We start from the raw sequence: 23,540 nt of genomic DNA on the forward strand, positions 1-23,540 counted from the left end.
GGGGGGATGGGTTAGCCTGGTGATGGGGCACGTTCTGTGTGGAGCACTGGGTGTTATGCACAAACAATGAATCATGGAACACTACATCAAAAACTAATGATGTAATGTATGGTGATTAACATAACAATAAAAAATAAAAAAAAATTCATATCCCCACCATTTTCTAGTAGACTGGTAGACATATACAAGATGCATGATGAGTTGAAGAGAAATAAGCAGAATGAAGAAACTTTCCCTGACTTGAACATATGATTGAGGCATTCACTTTTTCAGATGATTGGTAACTACTCCTTTGCACGGGCAAGACAGAGCTAATCACATCACCCAGGGCTCTGAATTTTGCCAATGTCCTCATTGTTCGATAGTGTTTCAGGTACTGTGGGAGGTCTGGCCAGTATGGGAATTCGCTGAAAGGCACAGCATGCGCATCCTTCTGGTCCTTCTCCCACTTCTTGTCCCCCCAAAAACTCTCTCTAACAAATGAGTTTCTCCTTCATTTGTACTCCTGCTTGGAAATGAACATATTTCAACTTTATCAAGAGAAAACATTTTCTAAGATCTATGGTGATCTTTTTTTTTTTTTTTTTCAAGCAAAGGGCTTTTGATACAGAGTATAGTAATTCTCTAGGGCTGACGTAAAAGAATACCACAGACTGGGTGGGTTAAATGACGAAAATTTATTTTCTCACAGTTCTGGAAGCTATATGTCTAAGATCATGGTCTCAGTAGGTTTGGTTTCCTCTGAGGCTTCTCTCCTTGTCTTGTAGATGACCTTGTTTTCCCTGTATCTTCACATGGCCTTCATATGGTGTCTTACTGTCTTCTTTTTAAAAGGATATCAGTCATGGGGCACCTGGCTGGCTCAGTCAGAAGAGCATGTGACTCTTGATCTCAGGGTCATGATTTCGAGCCCGATATTGGGTATAGAGATTATTTAAATAAATAAACTTAAATTAAAAAAAAAATTAAAGGACATCAGGGGCACCTGGGTGGCTCAGTCAGTTAAGCATCTGCCTTTGGCTCAGGTCGCGATCCCAGGGGCTTCAGATCAAGCCCAACGCTGTTGGGCTCACTGCTCAGCAGGGAGTCTGTTTCTCTCTTTCCCTCTGCTTCACCCCACCCTTGTGCCCTCTCTGTCTCAAATAAATAAATAAAAATCTTAAAAAAAGAAAACTAAAGGACATCAGTCAGATTGGATGAGGACCCACCCATTCGAGACCCTGTCTCCATATACACTCACATTATGAAGGACTTCAACATAGGAATTTGTTGTGGTGGAGGCACAATTCAGCTTATAACACAGAGATTGGGCTGTTCATTTCTCTCACTTCTGTCTTCTCTATACACTTTCAGTTTGCTTAAAATCAAGAATATTCTTCTTGGTGCAGAACAAAGTAATGCACATTGTAAGAGGCAACACTATAATCACAGTATGTGATTTCATGGAAGAGTAAATCCTTTAGTTTTTTTTTTTTTCTTTAGGAGCTGAGGAAGAGTGGGAATTTTAAATTATTCTTTTATGCCTGCTCTGAATGCAGCCTTGGACATTTGCTCTGCATTTTCTCAAACCACTGTGGCTACTACCTTAACAAACTCGATCATTCACAAATTCACTTTTACACAGTTTTCCTTCTTCTTAGATATCACCCTTTTCCTGTTGTTCAGCCTTTCTCATTTGGAGCTATCCCTCTGAACCACAAAACAGAGATAACTTGAGTGACAATTTTCTCCCTTCTTCCCAGGATAGTGGGCAGCTAGTGAGAAAAGTTAATCGATTACATACAATGGATGCCTTGGGACAGTGGTTCTCAAAGTGTAGTTTCCAGGACAGAAACATCAGCATTGTTTGGGAAATTGTTAGAAATGTAGTTTTGGGACCCTATCCCAGACTTACTGAATCAGCAATGGTGGGGGGTAGATGAGGTGCAGCAATCTGTGCTTTATCAAGCACTTTTGGTGACTCTCATGCTCTCTAAACCCTGAAAAGCATTACTTAGAGCCATTAGGACTGATTCTCAAATCATCTGGAAGGCCTATAAAATTTCAAATTGTTGTGTTCCATTCTTAGAAATTTTTCCTGTTGGAGCTGATTCCTGTTGACACCTCAATCACACTGTACCCCTTTTGTCAAATGAACTGGTCATGAATCCATCTCCCATCCTGTTCTTCAAGTGTAGGGACCATGTCTTGTTCTTCTTCATGTCTGTCCTAGCACCTAGAATGTTGTCTGACACATTATTGATCTTCAGTAAATTTTTGATGATGAACAAATGAAATCACTTCAAGTGTTTTGTTTTTGTTTGTTTTTGACTATAACTGTGCAGGATGGTAGCATTTGATGGTAATGATAAGCCAATTCTGAGATGGGTGAACTGGGGTTTTAGAGGAAACTACAGTCACATCAGCTCAACTATTACTGATTTACAAATTATTTCTTCCTCTAAAAGTTCACAGTGATACAGGCATTATTAAAAAAAACATGCTTACTGCCTTCGGCTCAGGTCATGATCCCGGGGTCCTGGGATCGAGCCCCGCATTGGGGCTCCCTGCTTAACTGGAAGCCTGCTTCTCCCTCCCCCACTCCCCCTGCTTGTGTTCCCTCTCTCACTGTCTCTCTCTCTGTCAAATAAATAAATAAAAAATCTTAAAAAAAAAAAAAAGAAAATGCTTATTTGATTGGGAGAACAGTCGGCCTGTAATTGTGCCTGGTAAATTGAATCTATCTCTTGAATTTATGACTCTCAATTCATGTAACCTGAATAAATTTATCAGGCTTCATTTTAAAGATTTTTATTATTTATTTTATTTTATTTGAGAGAAATAGAGCATGAGCAGTGTGAGGGGCAGAGGGAGAATGAGAGAATCTCAAGCAGACTCCACACTGAGCACAGGGCTCAATCTCAAGACCATGAGATCATGACCTGAACCAAAACCATGAATCAGTCACTTTACCAACTGAGCCACCCAGATGCCCTGGCAAGTTTCATTTTAAATATTACCATTGGTCACTTCTAATCACCAGATATGGTCCTTGATTCATATGTAAGATATCCCAAAATTCTTTAACTAGAAAGACACCCCCCATTATTATTTTACTTGCAAGCTTTTACATTAATCTCCTTTGATAACCATCTCTTCAAAGTAAAGGCAGTATCTTCATTTTATATTTAAAACATTGAACTTCAAAGCATAGATTTGAATGCCAGGAGGGTGCACAGACAGCACAATTACCGGCTTTTCAAATTCCAGAAGCACCAGATATATCTGAAATCACAGACATTTTATTTTATTTTTATGGTTTTTTTTTACTCTCTTATAACTTAAAACAATTTGTAAGATCCACCGCCCTCTAGGCAGCATTTTATAGCCAAGTCATAAGCCTCTAAAAACAGAAGTTTATGGTGGGAATGCTGACAGTCAGTCAAGTCAAACCCACTACTGCAAAGCTAGTGGGTGCCAACAGACTACCTTGCCTTCCAGGGTGAGGATCAGAGCATAAATCAGCCTGAGGCTGGATGCACATGACTGTGTGTTCATGTTATCCATTTCCCATTTCCAGAAACATGAGACCGTTTGTCTAACAAAAATCACATTGAAAGAGTGTTATGTGAGGCCAGTAAAGAATGACCCAAAGTGCAGAGGAGATGGGGAAGGTAAACATTCACAATTAATCCAGCTTCAACATCTGGGAACATAGAACCTCTTTAAGAAATGCATTTACTGTCCCCTGGTGAGCTAAAGAGCGTGAGAGACCGCTGAGCACAGAGACCTTTGTATTTTGTAGTATTTTTCACCCCTCTTCAATACTCTTAATTTGATTCTCATGGAATTTTGTTTGAATGACTTTTAACATATGGGCAGCCCTGTCTTCTGTCTCTGTCTACTAAATGAACATGTTTTCCAATTAAAGAGTTTCAGTTCTTTCTTTTTGCTAAGTAAAAAAATAATAATTGTGGTTATAGGCAGATAAATATCAGCCTGATTATTAAAAATCAGTATAAATAGTAGGTGAAAAATACTCTTTTTGTATTTTCTTTAATTAGTGTTGAATATCTTTAAAATATTATTGATTTACCTTCTACCTCCTGATATTTCTTGCTCCCTATCTTCTCCCCTCCTGAAATATAATGAAACTCTGACTCAGGATCAGCATAATGAAAATACAGGAATTAAAAAAAAATTATAAGGCAAATGCCAATGCTTCCTTTGCAGGCAAATATATGCCCCTTTAAAATGACCATCACACTTACCGAATTGTCATTGTTTGGAATGTGTTTCGATCATATCTCTTGATCTGATGGAGTCTATATTTGTGTTGAAAATCCACCCCCCACCTTGCTGTTTTGGCAATGTTTTGCCATTTCTACCTCAAACCTACATGGAACTAGGAAATCAAATGTGAACAAAGAAAATCTCCAAGTGTAAATTTAGTGATTAGTCATCTCCAGATTGCAGCTATGTTTGCACAGACAGGTTACAGTTTTTTGCTGAGACTGAAGAGAATAAAAGCTGTTACTCTGTTTGGTAATCTTAATTCCTCAGCCAATTGCCAGCAGATGTGATCTACTGGAGAGTAAACTCCTGGTCCATCCTTCAGCTTCCGGAACTTTGTTCTTGTTTTATGTGTTTCTTCATTTATCTTGATCTGTTTCTGTGCAGCGTTCCTTTCTTCCACCATCAGTAAGTCATGATCATGACTAGAGATATGGCAGAACATTCTACTTTCTTTTCCATATATTTGGAGCCCAGGGTTTCGAGACCCACACCAACCAACCAAGCAAAGAACCAACCAGTCAACCAATCAAACAAATGGATTAAATTGCATCAAATAATCTATAATTTTGAAATGTCCTGGACTCAATTCTTGCTCTATACATGGCTTTTTAAAAACTTAGAGAAGGAGGGAAACATATAACTTACTGTTTTTATCATTATAACATTGAAATGACTGGATCCCAAGGATCATCCTCTGTAGGATGAGAGGAGAGTTCTGAATATTTACTCATGTAAAACTGAAATTGGAGAATTTTGTTACCTCAAGGTTGGAAACGGTAACCATTAAGTGGGCTCAGGGCCTATAAGATGTCTTTGCCCTGTACTGGCTGTAAGCACAAACCGTGATGGGGACTCTTGGACCATCTGAAGGTTGTGAGGATGTTAGGTAGGTTGTCTGCTTCCCACCAATAAAGAAGAAATACTGGGAAATGTCATCTGGATTCAGAAGTGTGAGTCTTTTTATCTTTGTCCAGAAAGTCTGGTATCTTTCCTATGTTCTCAACTTTCTGTGAGTTGGATCATCCCATCCACTCGCTCTGTGTGGTTATGAACAATGGCTTTCTGGGTCAGAAATAACATAGCTTGCATCTTAACTTCTGCACCTCTTATCTGTGTTCTTGGACAGGTACATAAACTCTCTGAGCCTCTTTTTCTGATATGTATAATGTATTTATTCATTCATTCATTTCATCCAATAAATATGTCTTGGGCACTATAATATGCCAGTAATTGTTCTAGATATTAATTCAGAGGGGTACGCAGGAGAAAAATATCTGACATTCTACTAGACTGGGGAGACAAAAAAATGTAACCAAACAAGTAAGAAGATAGCAAATAATATCAGATAATCCATATAAAATAATTAAAGGGCTATAAAGGCAAAATAAAACAGGAGTACAATAGAGAGTATGGCAGAATGAGAGGCTAGAAGTCAGGGACAGGAAAATTCTTGGAAGAGAGAGCATTTAGTCTGAGACACAGATGTTAAGAAGGAACAAGAGAGTCTCTTGGTGGGGTTGGATAGGGAATCCTGGCAAAGGGGAAAATGCAATCAGAGATCTAAGATGGGGCCAAGTTTGGCATGTTTGGGAACCAGAAAAAGGCAAAGTTTCTATTTTATAGAGGAAAGAAAAGAGATGTAACAGATAATAATATCTAGGAATCAAATGTGCCTGTAGCTCAAAGAGATTGATTAAAAGTGATAATGAATTCCAGTGGCATTTAATGGTAGGATTTTTCTAGATCTGAACATACTATACTTATCTATTCCTCCTTTATCTCAATTTTAATGTTTTTAATTTAATTTTCTTCCATTTCTTCACTGAAACTCCTTTTGAAAACGTTAATCTATGGTTAAAGGACAGATTTAGGTTATGATGTCAACTGGTGGTAGGCAGATAATCTAAGAGACAAGTAGTTCCCAGACTGATGTAAAAGAAACCTTTTTTTTTTTCCTTGCCTTTTTCTTCAAACACACAGCCTCCAGGATAATTTTGTTCCTTCAGCGTTGATAGTTTTATGGCAGAGCCATCAGCATTCTGGCTGCAAACAGAATTTCACCCCACACGATTTAACTGAAGAGACTAGAGTAAAGCAGGATTTACAAAAAGTGTGGGTAGAGTGAAGGGAACTGACCAAGGATGTTGAGATACCCAGAGATGACCAGCAGAAGGAAGCTTTTGCTGCCCTGAGACAGCTGAAGGCAGGTGGAAGAGTGCTCCCAGAACTAGTGAGACCCAGAGCCATGGAAGGGGGCAGCTGCCTGGAACAGCTGGAGACAGGGAGGGATGCAATCCCAGCCAGAGAGGGGGTGCCAAAGCCAAGAGAGAAGAAGGAGGAACTGGTCAGACTTCTCTTTACTCCTACCAGGCCCCCAGTGGCTGAACCCAATGAAAAGCCATCAGATAAAAGAGCTAGGAGGACACAGTTCATAGATGGATCACTTCTTTGAAGCATATAGAGGGGTAAACAGAAAACACATGGGTAAATTGACTTATTTTTCCTTCCCCTTGACTTTACTGATAAAAAAAAAAATGGAAAGAAAAAATAGTGCAAGGTTAATGATAACTAAGTATCTGCAACTTTACCTTAGCATTGGCAATTGATAAAGGATGGTAGGGATGATGACAAACTGGTTCTGTTTAAAGAAAGCAACTGTTCAACTTCAGGTCATGGTTGCTATGATGACATCACTTCTAAAACCAAATGTGTGAGGTTTTCTAACAATAAATACATGTTGTTTTTCTACATCAGTTCTCCAATTATGACACCAACTGAGTGTCCAACTATTCAATTCAATTCTAACACTAACTATGTAGGATTATTGCCAGACCTCACAGGTTTAAGGGCTCAGTCCCCCCACAAGACTGTTCCCACCATTCCTGGACCCCGTCTGATTTGCTGATTCACTAGAACAATCCACAGAACTCATGAAAACAATTTACTTTTGTTTACTAGTATATTATGAAGGATACAACTCAGGAATGGCCAAAAGAGATGTAAAGGGCAAGATATAGGGTAAAAGGAGTGGCTCAGAGCTTCTCTGTCTTCCCTGGGCATGCCACCCTCCCGGCAAATCTGCAAATCAGTGTGTTCACCAACCTGGAAGCTCTCTGAACTCTTTTGTTTAGTGGTTGTTATGGAGGTTTTATTGCATAGGCATAGTTGATTTATTTACTGGCCATTGGTGATTGAGCTCTATCTTCAGCCCCTTTCCCATCCCCAGAGGTGGTGGGTGGAGCTGAAGCCTCCAACCTTCCAATCATTTGGTCTTTGTGGTGACCAGCCCCATTCTGAATCTCTCTAGGGGTCCCTTTGAGCCACCTCATTAACATAAACTCAGGTGTGGCCCAAAAGACCTTATTATAAGTAACGAAGGACATTCCTTTCACTCAGGAAATACCATGGGTTTTAGGAGTTCTGTGTCAGAAACCAGGGACAAAGACTAAATTTATTTTTATTGTACCATAGTTGCCATGCAGAAAACATGGATCAGACCACATCATCAGGAATCCAAATTTTCATGTGAAGTCTCCCAGTCTTTAAATGCTGACAGCCATTTCAGATTCTCTAAAACCTCTTTGTAGTCCAAACAAAACTTTCTACCTGAAGGCTGGATTCAGCCCATGATTTCTAGTTTGGGACATGTGACAAATAGCTCCAAAACAGTGATTTTTAATCCTGGCTGCACACTGGAATCACCTGGGTAGCTTTGAAAAATATGTGCCTGGACTTCATGCCAAAGCAGTTAAATTAGAATCTCATGCGCTGGGGCCCAGACATTGGTATTTTTAAAAATAGTTTCCTGATCATTTTAATGTACAGTCATTTTTAAATAAACATTTTATTTTGGAGTAAGTTTAATTTAGCGGAAACGTTACAAAGGTAATAAAGAGTTCCCATACACACCACGTCATTTGTTAATATTTTACATCACGATGGTGTATATGTCAAAATTAAGAAACTGATATTGATACATTACTGTTAACTAAACTCCAGACTTTATTTGGATTTCACCAGTTTTTTCCACTGATATGCTTTTTCTGCTCTTGAATCCAAACCAGGGTGCCATTTGTGTATTTAGTTGTCATGTCTCATCAGTCTGTTATAGTTTGTGACAATTTCTCAGACTTTCCTTGTTTTTCCTGAGTAGCACTAGCCAGGTATCCTGGGGAATATCTCCAGAGTTAGGTTTGTCTGATGTTTTTCTCATGATAGGATTCATATGATGTAAAAGTTTTTGGAAAGAATACCATAGAGGTGAAGTACCCTTCTAGTCACATCAGATGAATGTGTTTGGATGGAACTAGAGGGTATTATGCTATGTGAAATAAGTGCTATGGTGTATCTCCATTTTTTAGAATAGCTGCTCCAGTTAACAGAGATTGAACTAGAATGGAGGGTGCATGATCCATCCAGCATCAGAACACATTAAAGTAGACAGAGTACAGGAAATTAGGAAGTATGATGGGAGGCCAGCAATGGAACTCCATCTCTTATAGGTAAGCCATCTGAACTGAGAGTCAAGAGACAAAGGTTCTATTCCAGGTTCATCCACTAACTAGTCTCTAGGGAAGGCAACTAGTGTTAGTTTCTTCTGTACAATTTAGAAGTTGATATCTGGGGCTATTTCTAGTCCTGAAATTATGTGATTCTAAAACTCTGGAGTGGGTTTTAATTGGTTAAATATTGTCCACAGTTTCGTTTCCTAAAGAGGAATGTGTTGTAATGCCGAGTAAGACACCACCCAAATGTCTGGGTTTTGGCAAAGGAGGATGGCAGAGAGGCAGCTCTGCTTCATTATTTGGCCTTTATGATACTTGTTATATCCTAAGAATGTCAAGCACCTGGCAGATAGAAAACAAATGTTAAAAACTCAGAAGAAAATTCAACTCATTTACTCATCTTTGTTCCTGGGACTCGACCGCTGTGCTTTCCATTACAATAGAGTAAGAAGTGAATGATGGAATTTATTTTTGAAATCTCAGAAGGAGTGCACATTTTAGTACTTTTAAAAATCTATTAATGTTGTCCCTTTGTGTAACTCTAACTGGATTTAGGTGGAAGACTGGCTTGCAATGTTGGATATTCTAAGTTGCCAATAATTTGTACAGAGCCTGTGATTGCAAAACCACAAAAATTTCACAATAGCGGAAACCTCTAATTAATCAAAATAAGTGGCAGGGTGGATTTGTTTTAAATATATGGTTAATAATGCTTATTGCTTTAAGATCATAAACTGAGAGATTCTTTATTGAGCTGAGATAGGGGGCTGCAGATAGTTTTGCAAAATCCTTTTCCACATCTGTGTGTCAAGTCTGACCCAGAACATTCTACTAATATTGGATCAAACTCTCCTCTGATGTAACTTGCCTGTGGGAATTGTATTGGCTGTGAAACCGGCTCCCCTTAGTAACTGGTGTAAAAAAAAAAAAAAAAAAAAAAATTTTTAAATCACAATTCTGTGGTTTGTTTTGAATGACTGAAGCCAGGTTCCTAGGCCCTGAGACAAGAAAGAATGTCAAATGGGACCTTTAATGTGTATTTATATTTAAACATCAGACCTAACAGAAAACCCTGAAGCTTTATACAATGATTGGAGCCTTGTAAGAACCTAATTAATGTATCTTCGGGTGAATGGTTGGCCTGGCACGCGAGCTGTCCCGAGGTACTCAAGGGGGTTCAGGTACCGCCTGGAAGAATAGATGTGGTTGTAGTGATTCAGTGGCCCCTCTGAAAGGGACATGTAAAGGCAGCTTTGTCTGGCATGCCGCCTTTTCAGACTCATTTGATAATGCTAGTATCAGTTTCAACTGAAGCGTGGGCCAGATTGCAGCTAGCTTGAGCTGGCATTTCAAAGCAGTTAATTGTGAAACTTGAGAAGAGAATGTGCACATTCTTCCTAAGGTGGCTATTCACATGCAGTCTCCCCCACCCCCCGCCCCACCAGAGCTCCAGTCTCACTTTTGTTCAGTTTCCACATAAAATAAATGAGGAACCCTGAGCCTTTCCCTTGGTGGCTCCTATATCACTGTCTTTGCTGGGACTGCTTTGCCTTGTTAAAATGTGCCCCGTGTATTAAAATGAAATTGTCACTGCTGGGTGGTGCAGCATAACATGGTTTGACGCTAAGCGCCGGCAGCTACAGAAAACAGACTTTTATTGCACTTATTCTTTCAGAGAGGAGAGTCTCTAAAGGCTTAATGCAGACATTCACTTAGTTAAATCTGAATGAAGCCAAAGTGAACAATCTATGCCGCTGTCTTTGTGTTCCTAGAAACAGCCCCCATCCAGCTTGATATGGATGTAAAATAGTCTTAAGAAAAGATGATCATACTTAGAATCCAAGAGGGAAGATTTGAGGCTTTCAATCCAGAGCAAAAATAGTTTAGGTGGGTAGAGTTGGTGAGCCACTTGATTTTCTACTTTAGCTTCTTCTGTATTTCCTAAAACACATATAGAATCAACAAACACGTGCACGCGCACACACACACACCCCAGTCTAGTTTTAGTCTTCATTTAAAATTCCATGTCATTTTAAGACAAAGAGAAAGGATTTGATTTGTAGGACTCTTGCAAGCAAGCTTTAGATTCTTAACTGCCTTTTATCTAGATGAGTATCCAGAGAGAGATTGAACAAGGAGGAGGGCTCTGGGGCATAAGCTTTTCATTCTGTAGCTCTCCTGGAATAAAAATTCCAGAAAGTGACATCTGTAGTAATTAAGGGCTTACATTTCCTCTCCCATTCATGTCTCTGATAGGAGGGAAGGTTATTGTCCCTAAGAGACAATAGATAGTAGATCCTGTGGGAAGACAGAGAACAGAATTAGAATTCTTTTGTTCCTAGAAATGCAAGTTTCCTACTTCAAAATAATAATAATAATAATAATAATAACAGGTAGGAAGATTTACTGTAAAGGATTCCATGGAAAGAAAAACTTGAAGGAGTTAGGAAAATTGTACTTAGCTATTCCTAAATATTTGGAGTAGAGAAAGATTCATCTTGCCTTTCTAGCCCAAATATCTTCTGAGTTGGAGGGACTTGTGATTAAGCAGTGAACAAAATGCTCTCTTTGTTTTTATTTTTATTTATTAAAATTGTATGTTATTAAGCTTAAAGAGGTTTAGTTGTTTTTTCCCCCCACATTTGGATATAAAATTGATTCATTCTTTACATGTTTTTCAAAATAACACCTATGTGGATCCACTGGGCCATTTGATAAATGAATAATAACCTATTGGTTTCCTGCACTTTCTTGCCATAGCAGGACCAGTGACATAATTTGTGGGACCCAGTGAAAGATAAAAATGCAGGACCCTTATTAGAAAATCATTAAGAATTTCAAGATGGTGCCAGCAGAGTTTTGAACCAAGTACAGACTTATTCTGTCTGTGGCTCTGTCCTTCTGCACTGGTCTCATGCCAGGGAAGTCAATTTTGCTTGGTAGGTAGAGATTTGCCATTTATATGTGTCTCTATACAGAAAGATGTGCCTCCATCCCATGCCTCATAGGAATATACATCAGAAAAGACCCTTTTTTAAAAAATATTGACTCAGAAAATAATGACAGCTCCCCCATTGGAACATGCTCCTGATACCATCTAGAATTTCTTAACCTGATAATTCAGGTGCCCTTGTCTGCATCTCTCAGCTTATCTTCAAGAGTACCCCAAACCCCCTTGAATCTCCCACACAGGCACAGTGTTCTGCTCACCTCAGCCCCTCTAAAAGGACACAGGGCCTGGTCAGCTCCCTGCCCTAATGACTTCTCTAAGGGCCCTTATGGCCTCCTGTGCCCACTTCTCAGTGATTCCCTGGTTCCTGGAATTCCTCTCACATTTGAATTCCTGTAGCTGTAATAAATGTGTAACTTATTTGGTGTTTGTTTACATATTTTCCCTTATCTTACTTCCTGTGCATGTAATAGGCTCCTGAAAACACACTTAAGATTTAGGTGTAGGGAAGTTTTATAACTTGAGTTAAAAGGCTCCATTCCAAGAAAGCTCATATTAATAACACAGCAGAAAATCCAAAATTATACTTTGCCTTTTAGACAAACTTCACACATTTCATCCACATTCTTTAATATGTGTGTGAGCTGTTTTTTAAATTTGTATTTGCCTCTAGTGTACTGTTTGGGGGACTTAATTTCCTTTAATCAGAATCAGCCCTTTAATTTTTATCTTCCCCATCCAATGTTATAAAATAAAGCCCTGGTATAGTTAATTATTTAGAAAATGTTGCCAATACTAGTCTACTTAGGATAGGGCAACACTACCAATGTTGACATTATGATGGTATAGTTCAAAATGTTCATTCATTAGCTTGCAAGTAAGTTGCCAAAATTTGACCCAAGAAACCTAGTTTAGGAATATGGATATCTAGTATGAAAAAAGAGAGGATTTCCAAAATTCAAAGTGAAGAAAGTTCAGGAGTTGAGGTTTATGTTTATGTTCTCTGCTCACATTTGGGACCCCAAATAATTCTCTTTTGTACCTTCACCCAGTGGGTTTTCAATAAAAATGTCAAGGTGTTTGTGACAACACTACTATATTAATCATCACATTAGACTGCACAAAGTGGAAATAACAGCACATCTCCTCAGCTTGTTTTGTGGAGTCCCTCAGCACAATAGCTTAGTAGTTATAGTTCGGCTTTGGTGTTAGACAAGCCTTAGTTAAAATCTCAACTCTGCCACTCATTGCCAAGGTCGTTCGTCTGTGTAAGCCTCAGAGCCTTCGATGTAAAGGGCAACAAGACCTATCTTTCAGGTTTGCTAATTCAGACATGCAACAGATATTTATGGAGCACTTTCAAATGCTAGACAGTGTTTTGTGGATTAAGTAAGACAATGTTTCAGTATGACTTCTAGGAGAGGAATCAGCATAGAGCCGTCCACATAGGCAACTTTCAATGCAGTAAATAAATACCTGCTCTAAGCAATGGTGAGTTTGTGATATTTTGATCATGGTGGTCATGGCAACAGTTGACAAGTCTTGTAGAATTCTCAAATCAAGCTTTTCCATGGCTTTCCTATTTTCGTTTTCATTTTTATTTACTTTTCCTGAATATACACAACCTTAGGAAAGTATATGATCCCCTGTTTACCTCTTTTTCCAGAATGGAGTCTACTGAAAAATGTGAAGTGGTAATTCAACATTTTAATGGAAAATATCTGAAAACACCACCAGGCATCCCAGGTAAGAAATACCATTAAATAATCATTCATTTTTGTCTAAGCTGATTGCTATTATTAAAATAAGTACACGGTAAAGCCCTTGGTTGGTCACGGGGAATGAAAAAGTTACTTTTGTAATTGTGTGTTTTTAAATAATAAGTAGCAACTTATCTTTCTCAAAACTACCAAAAGCTTCTTGGTGATTCTTCTTTGGCCTTTCTTTTGACTCTCTGCTGCTGATTGTCTGAAGTGAATTGGAAGAGAAACAACAAAGAATAGTTTAAAATGCACTTCAAGTGAAGGAAGTTCATGACTCCTGTTTCTATTTTATAATGTACCTATCTAAACAGTGATAGTCACAGTGAAGTACACTGATTGATGCCAGTTTCCAAACATGTCTTATCAGTCCATCACAAGAAGGGAACAGAGAATGAGAGGAAGCATTTAGAAATGTTTTTTGGGTTTTTGTTTGTTTGTTTTTTTTTGCATTTAGAAATTTTATAGCAATTTGACATTGCCATGAAATCTGAATGCATAATTTCGTATTTTTAAAAAAATATGTTACTGACATATTGATTTTTTTTTTGTAAACTGTCCACTCATCAGAGATAGTTTGAGAAGCACCAATCTTGACTGTCCCATTTCACATTTCCCAAGGCAAAATCCTTAAACTTTTATACACATCATAAGATGATATAACTTTCTGCTATTAAAAACTACATTCAACATAAAGAATTGAATATATCACATGTGTCTGGACTTAAGCTGCAATGCCTCAACTTGCTATTAATCTGGTAGCAGTATATATGGCAAGTGTTTAATATTAAGTGAGTAGATTTAAAAATATATCTTACTCATGCATAAAAATACTCGAGATTGAACGAAGTGCTAAAAAGGAAGAATTATAATGAGTGGATAAAGAAATGTCTGACTAATCCATATTTGTTTATTGATTGCTCTTTCATTTTTGGAGCTTCTCAGGGGACAAATATGACTTCTTCAGTCTTATATTTTCCTTTTGATTTTTTTAAGCTGGACTTCTATAGTGTTTGCTATGTAATGTGTCTGCTATTTAAAACACGTGGTTAGAGAGTTCAGGGGTTAAATATTTCAGTTCCTTAAAATGTATTGGGGCTACACAGAAGAGGAAATCTGAACAAAAAGAGAAATATTGTAGAAGGGTCAGGGTCCTTTTAGGACTCGGTTCATTTGGGGAGGTGTTGGGAAAGGAGAAAGGCCCTTCAGACACTCATTTAGATGATCTGGAAAATCCAAAGTAGCATCTCCTGGTTAATCAGGGAGTGCACACACATTGACGCCTGTGTCTCGATTTGGTTAGCTTCCATGCATAACGTTCCCTTGAGAACCGACTGCATTATGATCCAATTGGAGACATATGGTGTTGTTAAGAAAAGAGTTAGCAGTTTTCATCTCAGCATGTAAGCTGCCCTTGAATTTTAGGAGAAATACTTATTTTTTTTTCTTTTAGCATAAAAGACGCTTTAAGACACTCTGCTCAGACCTATCATTGAATAAAGGGGTAGCATTATTAGAGGATTCTCCCCTTATTTGTCCCATTTGATCCAACGGATGCCTGTCTATCTAGAAGGCATTCAACCTAGGTGTGAATTAAATGGTTACATAAAAAAAAATTAAGAATGAGCAAATTATGTAGAAATTATTGTTGATTAACGTTATAATACATCTCAGGTTTTTTTTTTAGGTTTCTTCATTTTCAGAATAAGACATTGAAATCCTTCTTGACTTGATTGATTTGAAGCTGTACTATTTGGTTTTCGCCATAGAACATAGCTGACTAATACAATTTAATGCTAAAGACAAAGAAAGTCACTACAAATCCCCAAATGTCTGGGCATTCTTCCTGAATACACAGACTGTGATATCAACCTGTCTAATATCATAGCTACACCCAATGGAAACATTGTGAATAGCAAGAACCTGGTTATGAGTTTCTCACTTTTATCTCATGGGAACCCAAGAAGCAAAATAATTATGCTCAGTTATAAACTCTTTTTTTTTTTTTTTAAAGATTTTATTTATTCATCTGAGACGCAGAGATAGAGAGAGAGAGCATGAGCCGGGAGAGAGGCAGAGGGAGAGGGAGAAGCAGGCTCCCTGCTGAGCCAGGAGCCCGATGTGGGGCTCCATCCCAGGACCCTGGGATCATGACCCGAGCCGAAGGCAGACGCTTTAACCATCTGAGCCACCCAGGCGCCCCTCAGTTATAAACTCTTAAGAGATATAAGTTTATGCTTCTGAGATTTGTACTCAATGTAATAGAACTAAATACATGATATTGATCATCATTATTACTTGAATTTGCTTATTTATGCAATGCAAATCAAACAGAGTCAAATGTTAACAGAAGATATTTCATCTTTAAGTTTTATATGGAATAAAATAGGATGTAATGCAAAATGTGGGTATTTTGGTAAGTCCAGCAGTAAAATGCCCTCATTGAGTTGATTAACGAAGTCAGAATGGGTATGATCAAATATGAGTGTATGCTGTTTGCCCTTATTGGTCCTCACTGCTTATTTATTGTAGATGATTGAAATGTTATTTTCAAAAACTCATATCTTAATCCAATTCTCTATTCCAACTTGAAGACTGCAGGTGGGATGTCACTATAGGCCCTGATATCAAATTGAAAATGATTCCTCTGATATTTTAAAAAAAAATCACCAATTTCCTAACTTTTTCAATCCTAATGTAGCTTTAGAGAGACTGTCCTTGCTTGTGGGTATACTAATTAAAAGCAACTATAATTGATCTGACCCCCCTACAACTAAAATAGGATTCAAAAAAAATTATAAAAATCTCAGTGTTCTACATTATCAAGATTCGGCATCTTTGAATTCAGTTTGCAGTTTTCTGGAACTCACATTGATGGTTTCAATATAATACTTTAAGGTCGTGTGATTGATGGCCCCACAATGATCCAATAATGACCTGAGATTCTAAGGCCCTAAGAAAGCTGTAGAAAAGATTGCATGTTAAGTCAATCATCTTCTTATAGTAGACCCCGGCTTTTATCTTACGCTAAGCAAGTAGAGAACAATTAGTACCCAATTTGCATTCTTTACTTCTCCATTTAGAGATGACTTGGGGGAAATGTGCACGTGTCACTGGGCAAATATAGTGCCATTTTGGTTTCTGTCACTTTTGACAAATGATTTCTCTTAAAGGAGTTGCAAAGTTAATTATTTCCCTGAGATGATCATCTAGTTTCCAAATCCCATACTGTGTCATTTCTATATAAGAATAAGAAAAAACATCTAAATCAACCCAAAGCTTTGACATTGATCTGAATTTCAAATTAAAAAAAAAAACATTATAGTTAAGGATATTTGCAAGGACATGTAACATTGACATTTATGTTGCTGCTTCCATTTTGATTTGTTAGTCTAGCAACAATTTTTTCACTAAATATAATTCATGATAGTATTTAATCTTGATTCCTGCTGACAGATTATGTGAGTTGGAAGGAAACTTTGTAGATTTCTTCTTTTGGTTCATGCTTTCTCTGGACTCCTCCTTTTTGTTCGTGAAAGATCTAATTTTAATGAATACATAATGGATCGTTAATGTGTATTAGAGCCTCCAGAACTAGTTCTGTTCACTTTGGATTATAACGTTGTCCCCAGATTTTGGTTACCTGGATCAATGAGGCTAAATATACATGCCAAAAAAATAAAGTTATTTGAATTCTGGTATATATGGTATGGGATCAGGCAGCTATGTTACTACTAGCAGGTGGGAAGGAGAGGCCAGCGTCAATCATGTAGCCATCTACAGGAAGCAATCATCTAGTATTTTCTCCCTCCCCTAGAGGGAAAAGAAAACACAGTGTTCCATAAATGTTGCATGTCCTACATATCGATCTTGATGTTTTCTGGACAAAATGAAGGATCATTAGTTCCTTGCCTGCCTAACCCCAGACATTTCTTTGTCCCATAATGAATTGCACAGCAATGTTGTGCAGCCCCAAAGCATTTCATTTTCAAACCTCTGGCAAAAGCAAAGGGTAAGTTCCCAGACACTTCAGGGATCTGTAGGGCATGAACTTGAAAGGTTCACTTCCAAAGAGCCCCTGGAGCAGAGTGATGCACCACGTAGAAAAGGCTTCCACATGTAAGGACATTTATTGATGAATGGATCATGCAGGCTAGTTTGTAGAAAAATAAATCACGTTTTGCTCTCAAACTAGACATGTGCCTGTATACACATTTTCCTATCAATGGAGCAGTCTTTCCAGAAGAAAATGGAATAACCCACTTTTAGTATGATTTTCTTACTCTTGAGGTAATTATATCTAATCCCAGTTGAACTTCAAAAAAAGTAGGGAAGGGTAGGGAGAGACCTCACCATATTTTGAGATGTTTCTAATTTTAACAAATCTGTGATCAACAGAAATGTAGACAACTAAGTGAGTGATAGAGGAATCATACTTTTCTAATAAATAAAATAAAACTGTGTGCCTTATTGATGCTTTGACACACAATCTTTCTATTGTGTGTTTATGAAAATAAAAATGTGTATGATTGTGGGTATATACATATATATTTCTTGTGAGTATGTGAGGAAAAATATTTAAGTCTGGTACTTCTTTAGAGAACATGAAAAGAAATGTTGTTTGTTTACCTTTAAACTTACCAGAGTAAAATATCAACAATGTACTTAAATGACATTTACATTTAATTAAAGACATGGTACAAAATTCTGAATGTTTGGCAATAGTATACAAATTTGTATCAGTGGACACTGTTGCAGTCCCTCACAATCAGTGTTTCCTCAGGGATAGCTGTCTATTAAGTCCACAAATGTAACAAATGTAGTAGTTGAGTATAAGGCGACAAATACAAAAGTGTTATGGTATACAGCTTAGCAAAAATATATTTTTTTTATGGATTTACTTGATTGAAACATTGCCTAACTCTGAGTTTTTCATCTTTGGGAAACTAGAACATCGTTTGCATAAGAAACTTTGTAAATACTACAATCCCCAACTGAGCGTCAGTTTAGATTTCTCATTAATAAGAGGGTTTTTGCAATATTTAGGAGCTACTTTCTGTGAAGCCTCTCATTTTTAATGTTAGTGATGCCTTCTTAATTATTTCAAGGTACCAAATACATAGTTGCTTCATAATGAAACACTGTTGGGATATTATTAGTGAACTTCACAGAGTAGCCTGGCAATTTCATAGTCAATAGAGTCTTAGAATCTGTATGAATTCTATGGACATGAACTAGGTCAATCATTTCTCAACCTTCCTATGGAGCCACAGTTGATACTGTGAAAGTATGAGTTGGTTACTGATTAGAAAGGGGGAGAAAGGAGACAAAGATGATTAAATTTCTAAATCTGGAAAATGAGAAGCCTGACAGGGAGGGTACAGGGGATCATCTTCAGGAGGTTAGAAATGATTGGAACGGGTTGTGTGCCTTATGCTACATCCCCGCCTCCTACCTGATTACAGCTGCAGATGAAGTGGGCAATCTCTGTTCATCCTGGAAGCATCCATCTGGAGCATCTACTGAATTGCTCCACTTTCCTACCTCGGGGCAAAATATATAAAAGCTCACCCAACACAGCAAAGGTTTTCTGCAAACTTTGGGAGAGTTATCACTTCTTGGAACAACCCTCAACTAACAGGTTATTGAATTCAGTGGATAAAATTGAGCCTCTCATTCTTTGGAGAGACAATTCTGAGTCACAGTCTACAAGATTCCTTAGGGGATTGTCCAGTGGTAAAACAAGCTCAGTGAGGCACTTTTTATTGGCTTTTCCTTCTCCCCTGCCTTTCTTTTCCCTTTCTATAATATCTGCTTCCTGGCATCAGCTCCCAATTAAATTACCTTGTCCCAAGCTCTGATTTGGGGAAACTCAAATTAAGGTGGGTGTTCCCAGAATTATGATGGGGAACTATGTTTTGATTTAAGACTTCTGACCATAGAGGAAAACAGACCCAGCTAAAATGGTGAAGTGAATTGCATAGACCAAATATATTGTTTTTGTGACTTTTTTTTTGACAGCCGCACTTATGAACCACATATTTGGGAGGATGAAGATGAATATTAGTGATAGTAGACACATGGTAGCCAGGGTTTAAATTTAGCAAGAGAAGTATGGAAGAAGATAAGGACAAACATGCCACCAGTGACATGGCTGACCTTGGAACAACTGAGGACATAAAGAGGTAGATGGTTGTTGAAATTGGGGAGGGAGGGGAAAACTAGGGAATAGTCATAATGCCAGCAGCAAAGTGAAGGTGGGATGCAAGCATAGAAAATTAGGGCCACAGAGAAAGGGACTTATGAGATGTTGGTCCTGGATGAATGTGGAGTGGTGGATGTTGATAATGAGGTCCTAAGTGGGAATGGCTGCATTTGGCTTAAGAGAAATGGAGATGATCTTTAGCTGGACAATTGGAGACTTTGGATTAGAATGTTGGACATTTTCAGCAACACTGGAGATTTCCTTACTCTATCTTATACTTCACTTGATTTTCTCTGAAGTTCTAATCTTTGCAGGAGCAGGTGGGAAAGTGTAAGCAGTGCTGAGGTAATTTTTTGTTTACTTATTTGGTTCGATTCTGAGTTTTCTAAACCAGGCTTTGTTTTTGTTTTTCCATTTTTCCTGCTTCAAGAGCTATTGCTCAACTCAGTGCAGATTCTTAGCAAATGTTCTTTGGAGTTGATGTGCCCTCCCTTGACTCGAATAACCCTTCTACTTGTATTTGTTCAGTGAACTTCCTGAGGGTATATGGTTGATACCCAACTCCTGTGCATCAACAAACTTGGAGGAAAACATTGAGATAAATCTTCAGATCTTTTCTTAATAGTTAGCAAAGATTCTGCAACACATGTGTATAGCTACATATGCAGGGAGAACACTAAATATTCACAAGAAAAGGAAACTTACTTTGAGAAAGAGTCTAGTTATTTCTTGAAAAGCCTTTTTTCCCCCCAAGACTGCTTTTCAAGGTGTCATCCTGGCACTCTAAATGTTATTTTTTTAAAGAACTCATTTTTGGACAGTGCAATGAGGAATTCTGTGTTCTGACATAGCAAATGGTCCTGCCTAACTTATATTGAAGTTAGGTGTTTCTCTGAACTTCCTGCCACTGGATCTAGTTAGGCACTGTTAACCATGCTGTCCTTTGGCACTCTTTTTCTTTTTGTTCTTCTTCACATTAAAAAAAATATATATATCTTGAGAATATACAGAAAAGAAAAAGAGCTCTTATTCTATGCCTTTGTCCCTTTGGCATAATTTTGCTTTCCCCTGCCTAGAGGAAGTACTAGTTCTAAATACTATAATATAGTACTTAGAAAATCCGTGGCATTTAATCAATATGATATGGTCAACATGTTTTACTGGCCACGTATTTTCTGTAATTATGTATAAGCACCAATGAGTAGTAGCAGAATTTGTCTGAAGTTGCCACCTGGCTCCAGAATCTGATTTTTTTTTTTAAGCAATTGTAATTTCATGGAATAGAGAGGAAGGATAAAGAGGTTTTCTATCATCTATCTCCAAAGTCACAGATCATCTCCGTCTATTCTTTCTAAAATAATCCATTCAGGTCTTCAAAACTTTCTGCATTGACGATTTCACAGTAAAAACTTACAAAATAAATTATAAAACCTTAATTTTATTTCTAAGATGATGTTGGGCTTTACCTTCTGTCAGTACCACTAATGAGTAGTTAAACCATTTAGTGTCTGTTCCAGTGAGTTTTATTAGCAAGCAAAAAGGGTCGAGTGGCCTAAGGCCAATTAAGATGCAAGCCACAGAAACCAAGCTCTGAATAATTAAGTGCATTTCTAAATCTAGAATCTCATTTAATAGGATTTATGGAAAAAACACGTTTTAACCAAATTTTGGATAAATGGGCAGTATCTTGAATTAAATACTTGCCACTCTGTTCCAGTAACCATCAAGAAGCCTACCATGCACATAACTCATTATTTATGATCTAATTTTTAGAATGAAAAGTCTGCAAAATTTAAGAAAATATTTTAAGAAGAATATAAATGAAAACACTCATTAGGCAAGCTCTAAACAAGCCATCATTTGTTTATCTTAAAACTGTTGCCTCTGATTTCTTACCTCTTTAAGCCTTTGAATGATGAATCAATTTGTTTACTATTATTTTAGTTATTTGTCGGTACAGAAAAAATAATCCTTCATGGGAAATTGGTATGCTTATGATCTTCTTTTTAGTCTTTTTAAATTTCAAAGGCACAGTCATCCCATTAGATTATACATTTTTCTAAAAAAGGACTTTGATATTTATCTTTCCCTTTACCCTTAAACCATTAGCCTATAAACTCTCTCAATGCAAGGAGTGCACCTTGCTGTTTATGTTTCAAGTGTCTAACCAATGCCTCTCACAGATAATTATTTGTTAAATAAGTAAATAACTGCTTGCAGGATATAGAATAATGCTCCCTCTCCCCAAATACCTGTTTACTCCCCAGTACCTGTTAATATGTTAGGTTCTGTGGCAAAGAAGAATTAAGGCTGCATTTGGAATTAAGCTTGCTGGTAAACTGACCTTAAAGTAGGGAAATTGTTCTGGATTATCTAGGTGAGCCCCATGTAATTACAAGTGTCCTTAAAAGTGGAAGGGAGCGGGGTGCCTGGGTGGCTCAGGTTGATTAAGCTTCTGCCTTCTGCCGGGATCCTGGGATCAAGTCCCACATCAGGCTCCCTACTTAGTGGGGAGTCTACTCCCTCTGCCCCTCCCCCTGCTTGTACTCTCTCTGTCTCTCTCTCCCTCTCTCAAATAAATAAATAAAGTCTTAAAAAAAAAAAGTGGAAGGGAGGGGTAGAAGAGTTCAGAGTGATACAATATGAGAAGGACTTGGCCTGGCATTGCTGGCCTTGAAAATGGAGGAATGTGGGCAGCCTCTGGAAGCTGAAAAAGGCAAGGAATTGGATTCTCCCCTAAAGCTTCTGTAGAGGAACTCAGCCTTGTTGACATCATGATTTTAGTCCAGTGGGATCTGTGTAGTACTTCTGACCTACAGAACTCTAAAATCATCAATTTGTTTTGTTTTATGCCTCCTAAGATTTTGTTAACTTGTTAGCAACAACAGAAAGCTACCACACTAATACAGAACTTGTTTAAACTGAGTATCATCCGCACCTTTCTAAATCACATCGCTGAACAGCCTCTGGAGGACTTTCTTAGTTTCTCCTATTTTTAATCTTCTTTGTATCATTTGGACTGCTTTTATGTTAAACAGAAAAAAAAACATCTTGTTAATTATTTTGACTTTACAGTTTCTTTTTACCTTCTCATAGGATATATTAGAATGAAAGACTGTTGGACATCTTAAAAGAGTTTTTGGGGGTGGGTGCTTAGATCTCAGAGCACATTACTTTTGACCCAAAGAAATCAAATATTAATTCAAACCATCTGGTTCCATAAAATATGCCAGAAAAAAATATATCAGTTGTAAATCTAAATTCATGCAAATGTGTATCTCTTAGGTCTCAACCTTAATACTTGCTTTCGAAAGTTCCTGTTATTGAAAGATTATTAGGGCTTAGAAGAGATATAGAGGTTATATAGCTGATATCAGCTGTAAGTTTTAGATGATTATATCTAAAGCATAGATGGTGCTTCTACTCCAACTCATTGTCCCCCAAAATAAAAAGTATCCTGAAGCTGTTAATGGTTGAGTCCCATATGAAAACTTAGTTGTGAGACACAAGTAAAAATCCAGGGAAGTAACGGATTCTTATTATGGGTTAACAAAAATATATAGATAATTCTTATTATTTAAACCATTAAAAAAAAAACTTTCAGCGAATTAACAAAAATGTATTTCTCCCCAAAGGCGTATTGCAAACTTGCAGCAAGATTAGGAAGCTGTAAATGTGAAAACAGCCTTTTTTTCTTGAACTGAGAGGGGGACTTATTTTGGACCAGAAGTTTTATTAAACAGTTGCACTAATTGCATCACTGAAATGACTTAAAGTAAATAGAGTCAACAATTTAAGTTGATTTCTAGTTGTTTGTTATTAGAGCAGGTGTTAGCACTCCCAGG

At 37.6% G+C, this 23,540-nt stretch overlaps 1 protein-coding gene across 9 annotated transcripts in view; it reads left to right on the top strand.

The window, feature by feature from the left end:
• RBMS3 (RNA binding motif single stranded interacting protein 3) overlaps positions 1-23,540 on the top strand; it is a 1,359,336-nt gene that overhangs the window by 1,082,141 nt on the left and 253,655 nt on the right. For all 9 annotated transcript variants that reach the window (XM_073901133.1, XM_073901139.1, XM_073901145.1 and 6 more), the window contains one exon: positions 13,397-13,476. In XM_073901133.1, coding sequence (XP_073757234.1) covers positions 13,397-13,476 — 80 coding nt within the window. The remainder of the gene's footprint in view (positions 1-13,396; positions 13,477-23,540) is intronic.

Source organism: Callorhinus ursinus, unplaced genomic scaffold (genome assembly GCF_003265705.2).
Source record: "Callorhinus ursinus isolate GAN/ISIS: 27379988/994484 unplaced genomic scaffold, GSC_fseal_2.0 scaffold1, whole genome shotgun sequence".
Lineage (NCBI taxonomy): Eukaryota > Metazoa > Chordata > Mammalia > Carnivora > Otariidae > Callorhinus > Callorhinus ursinus.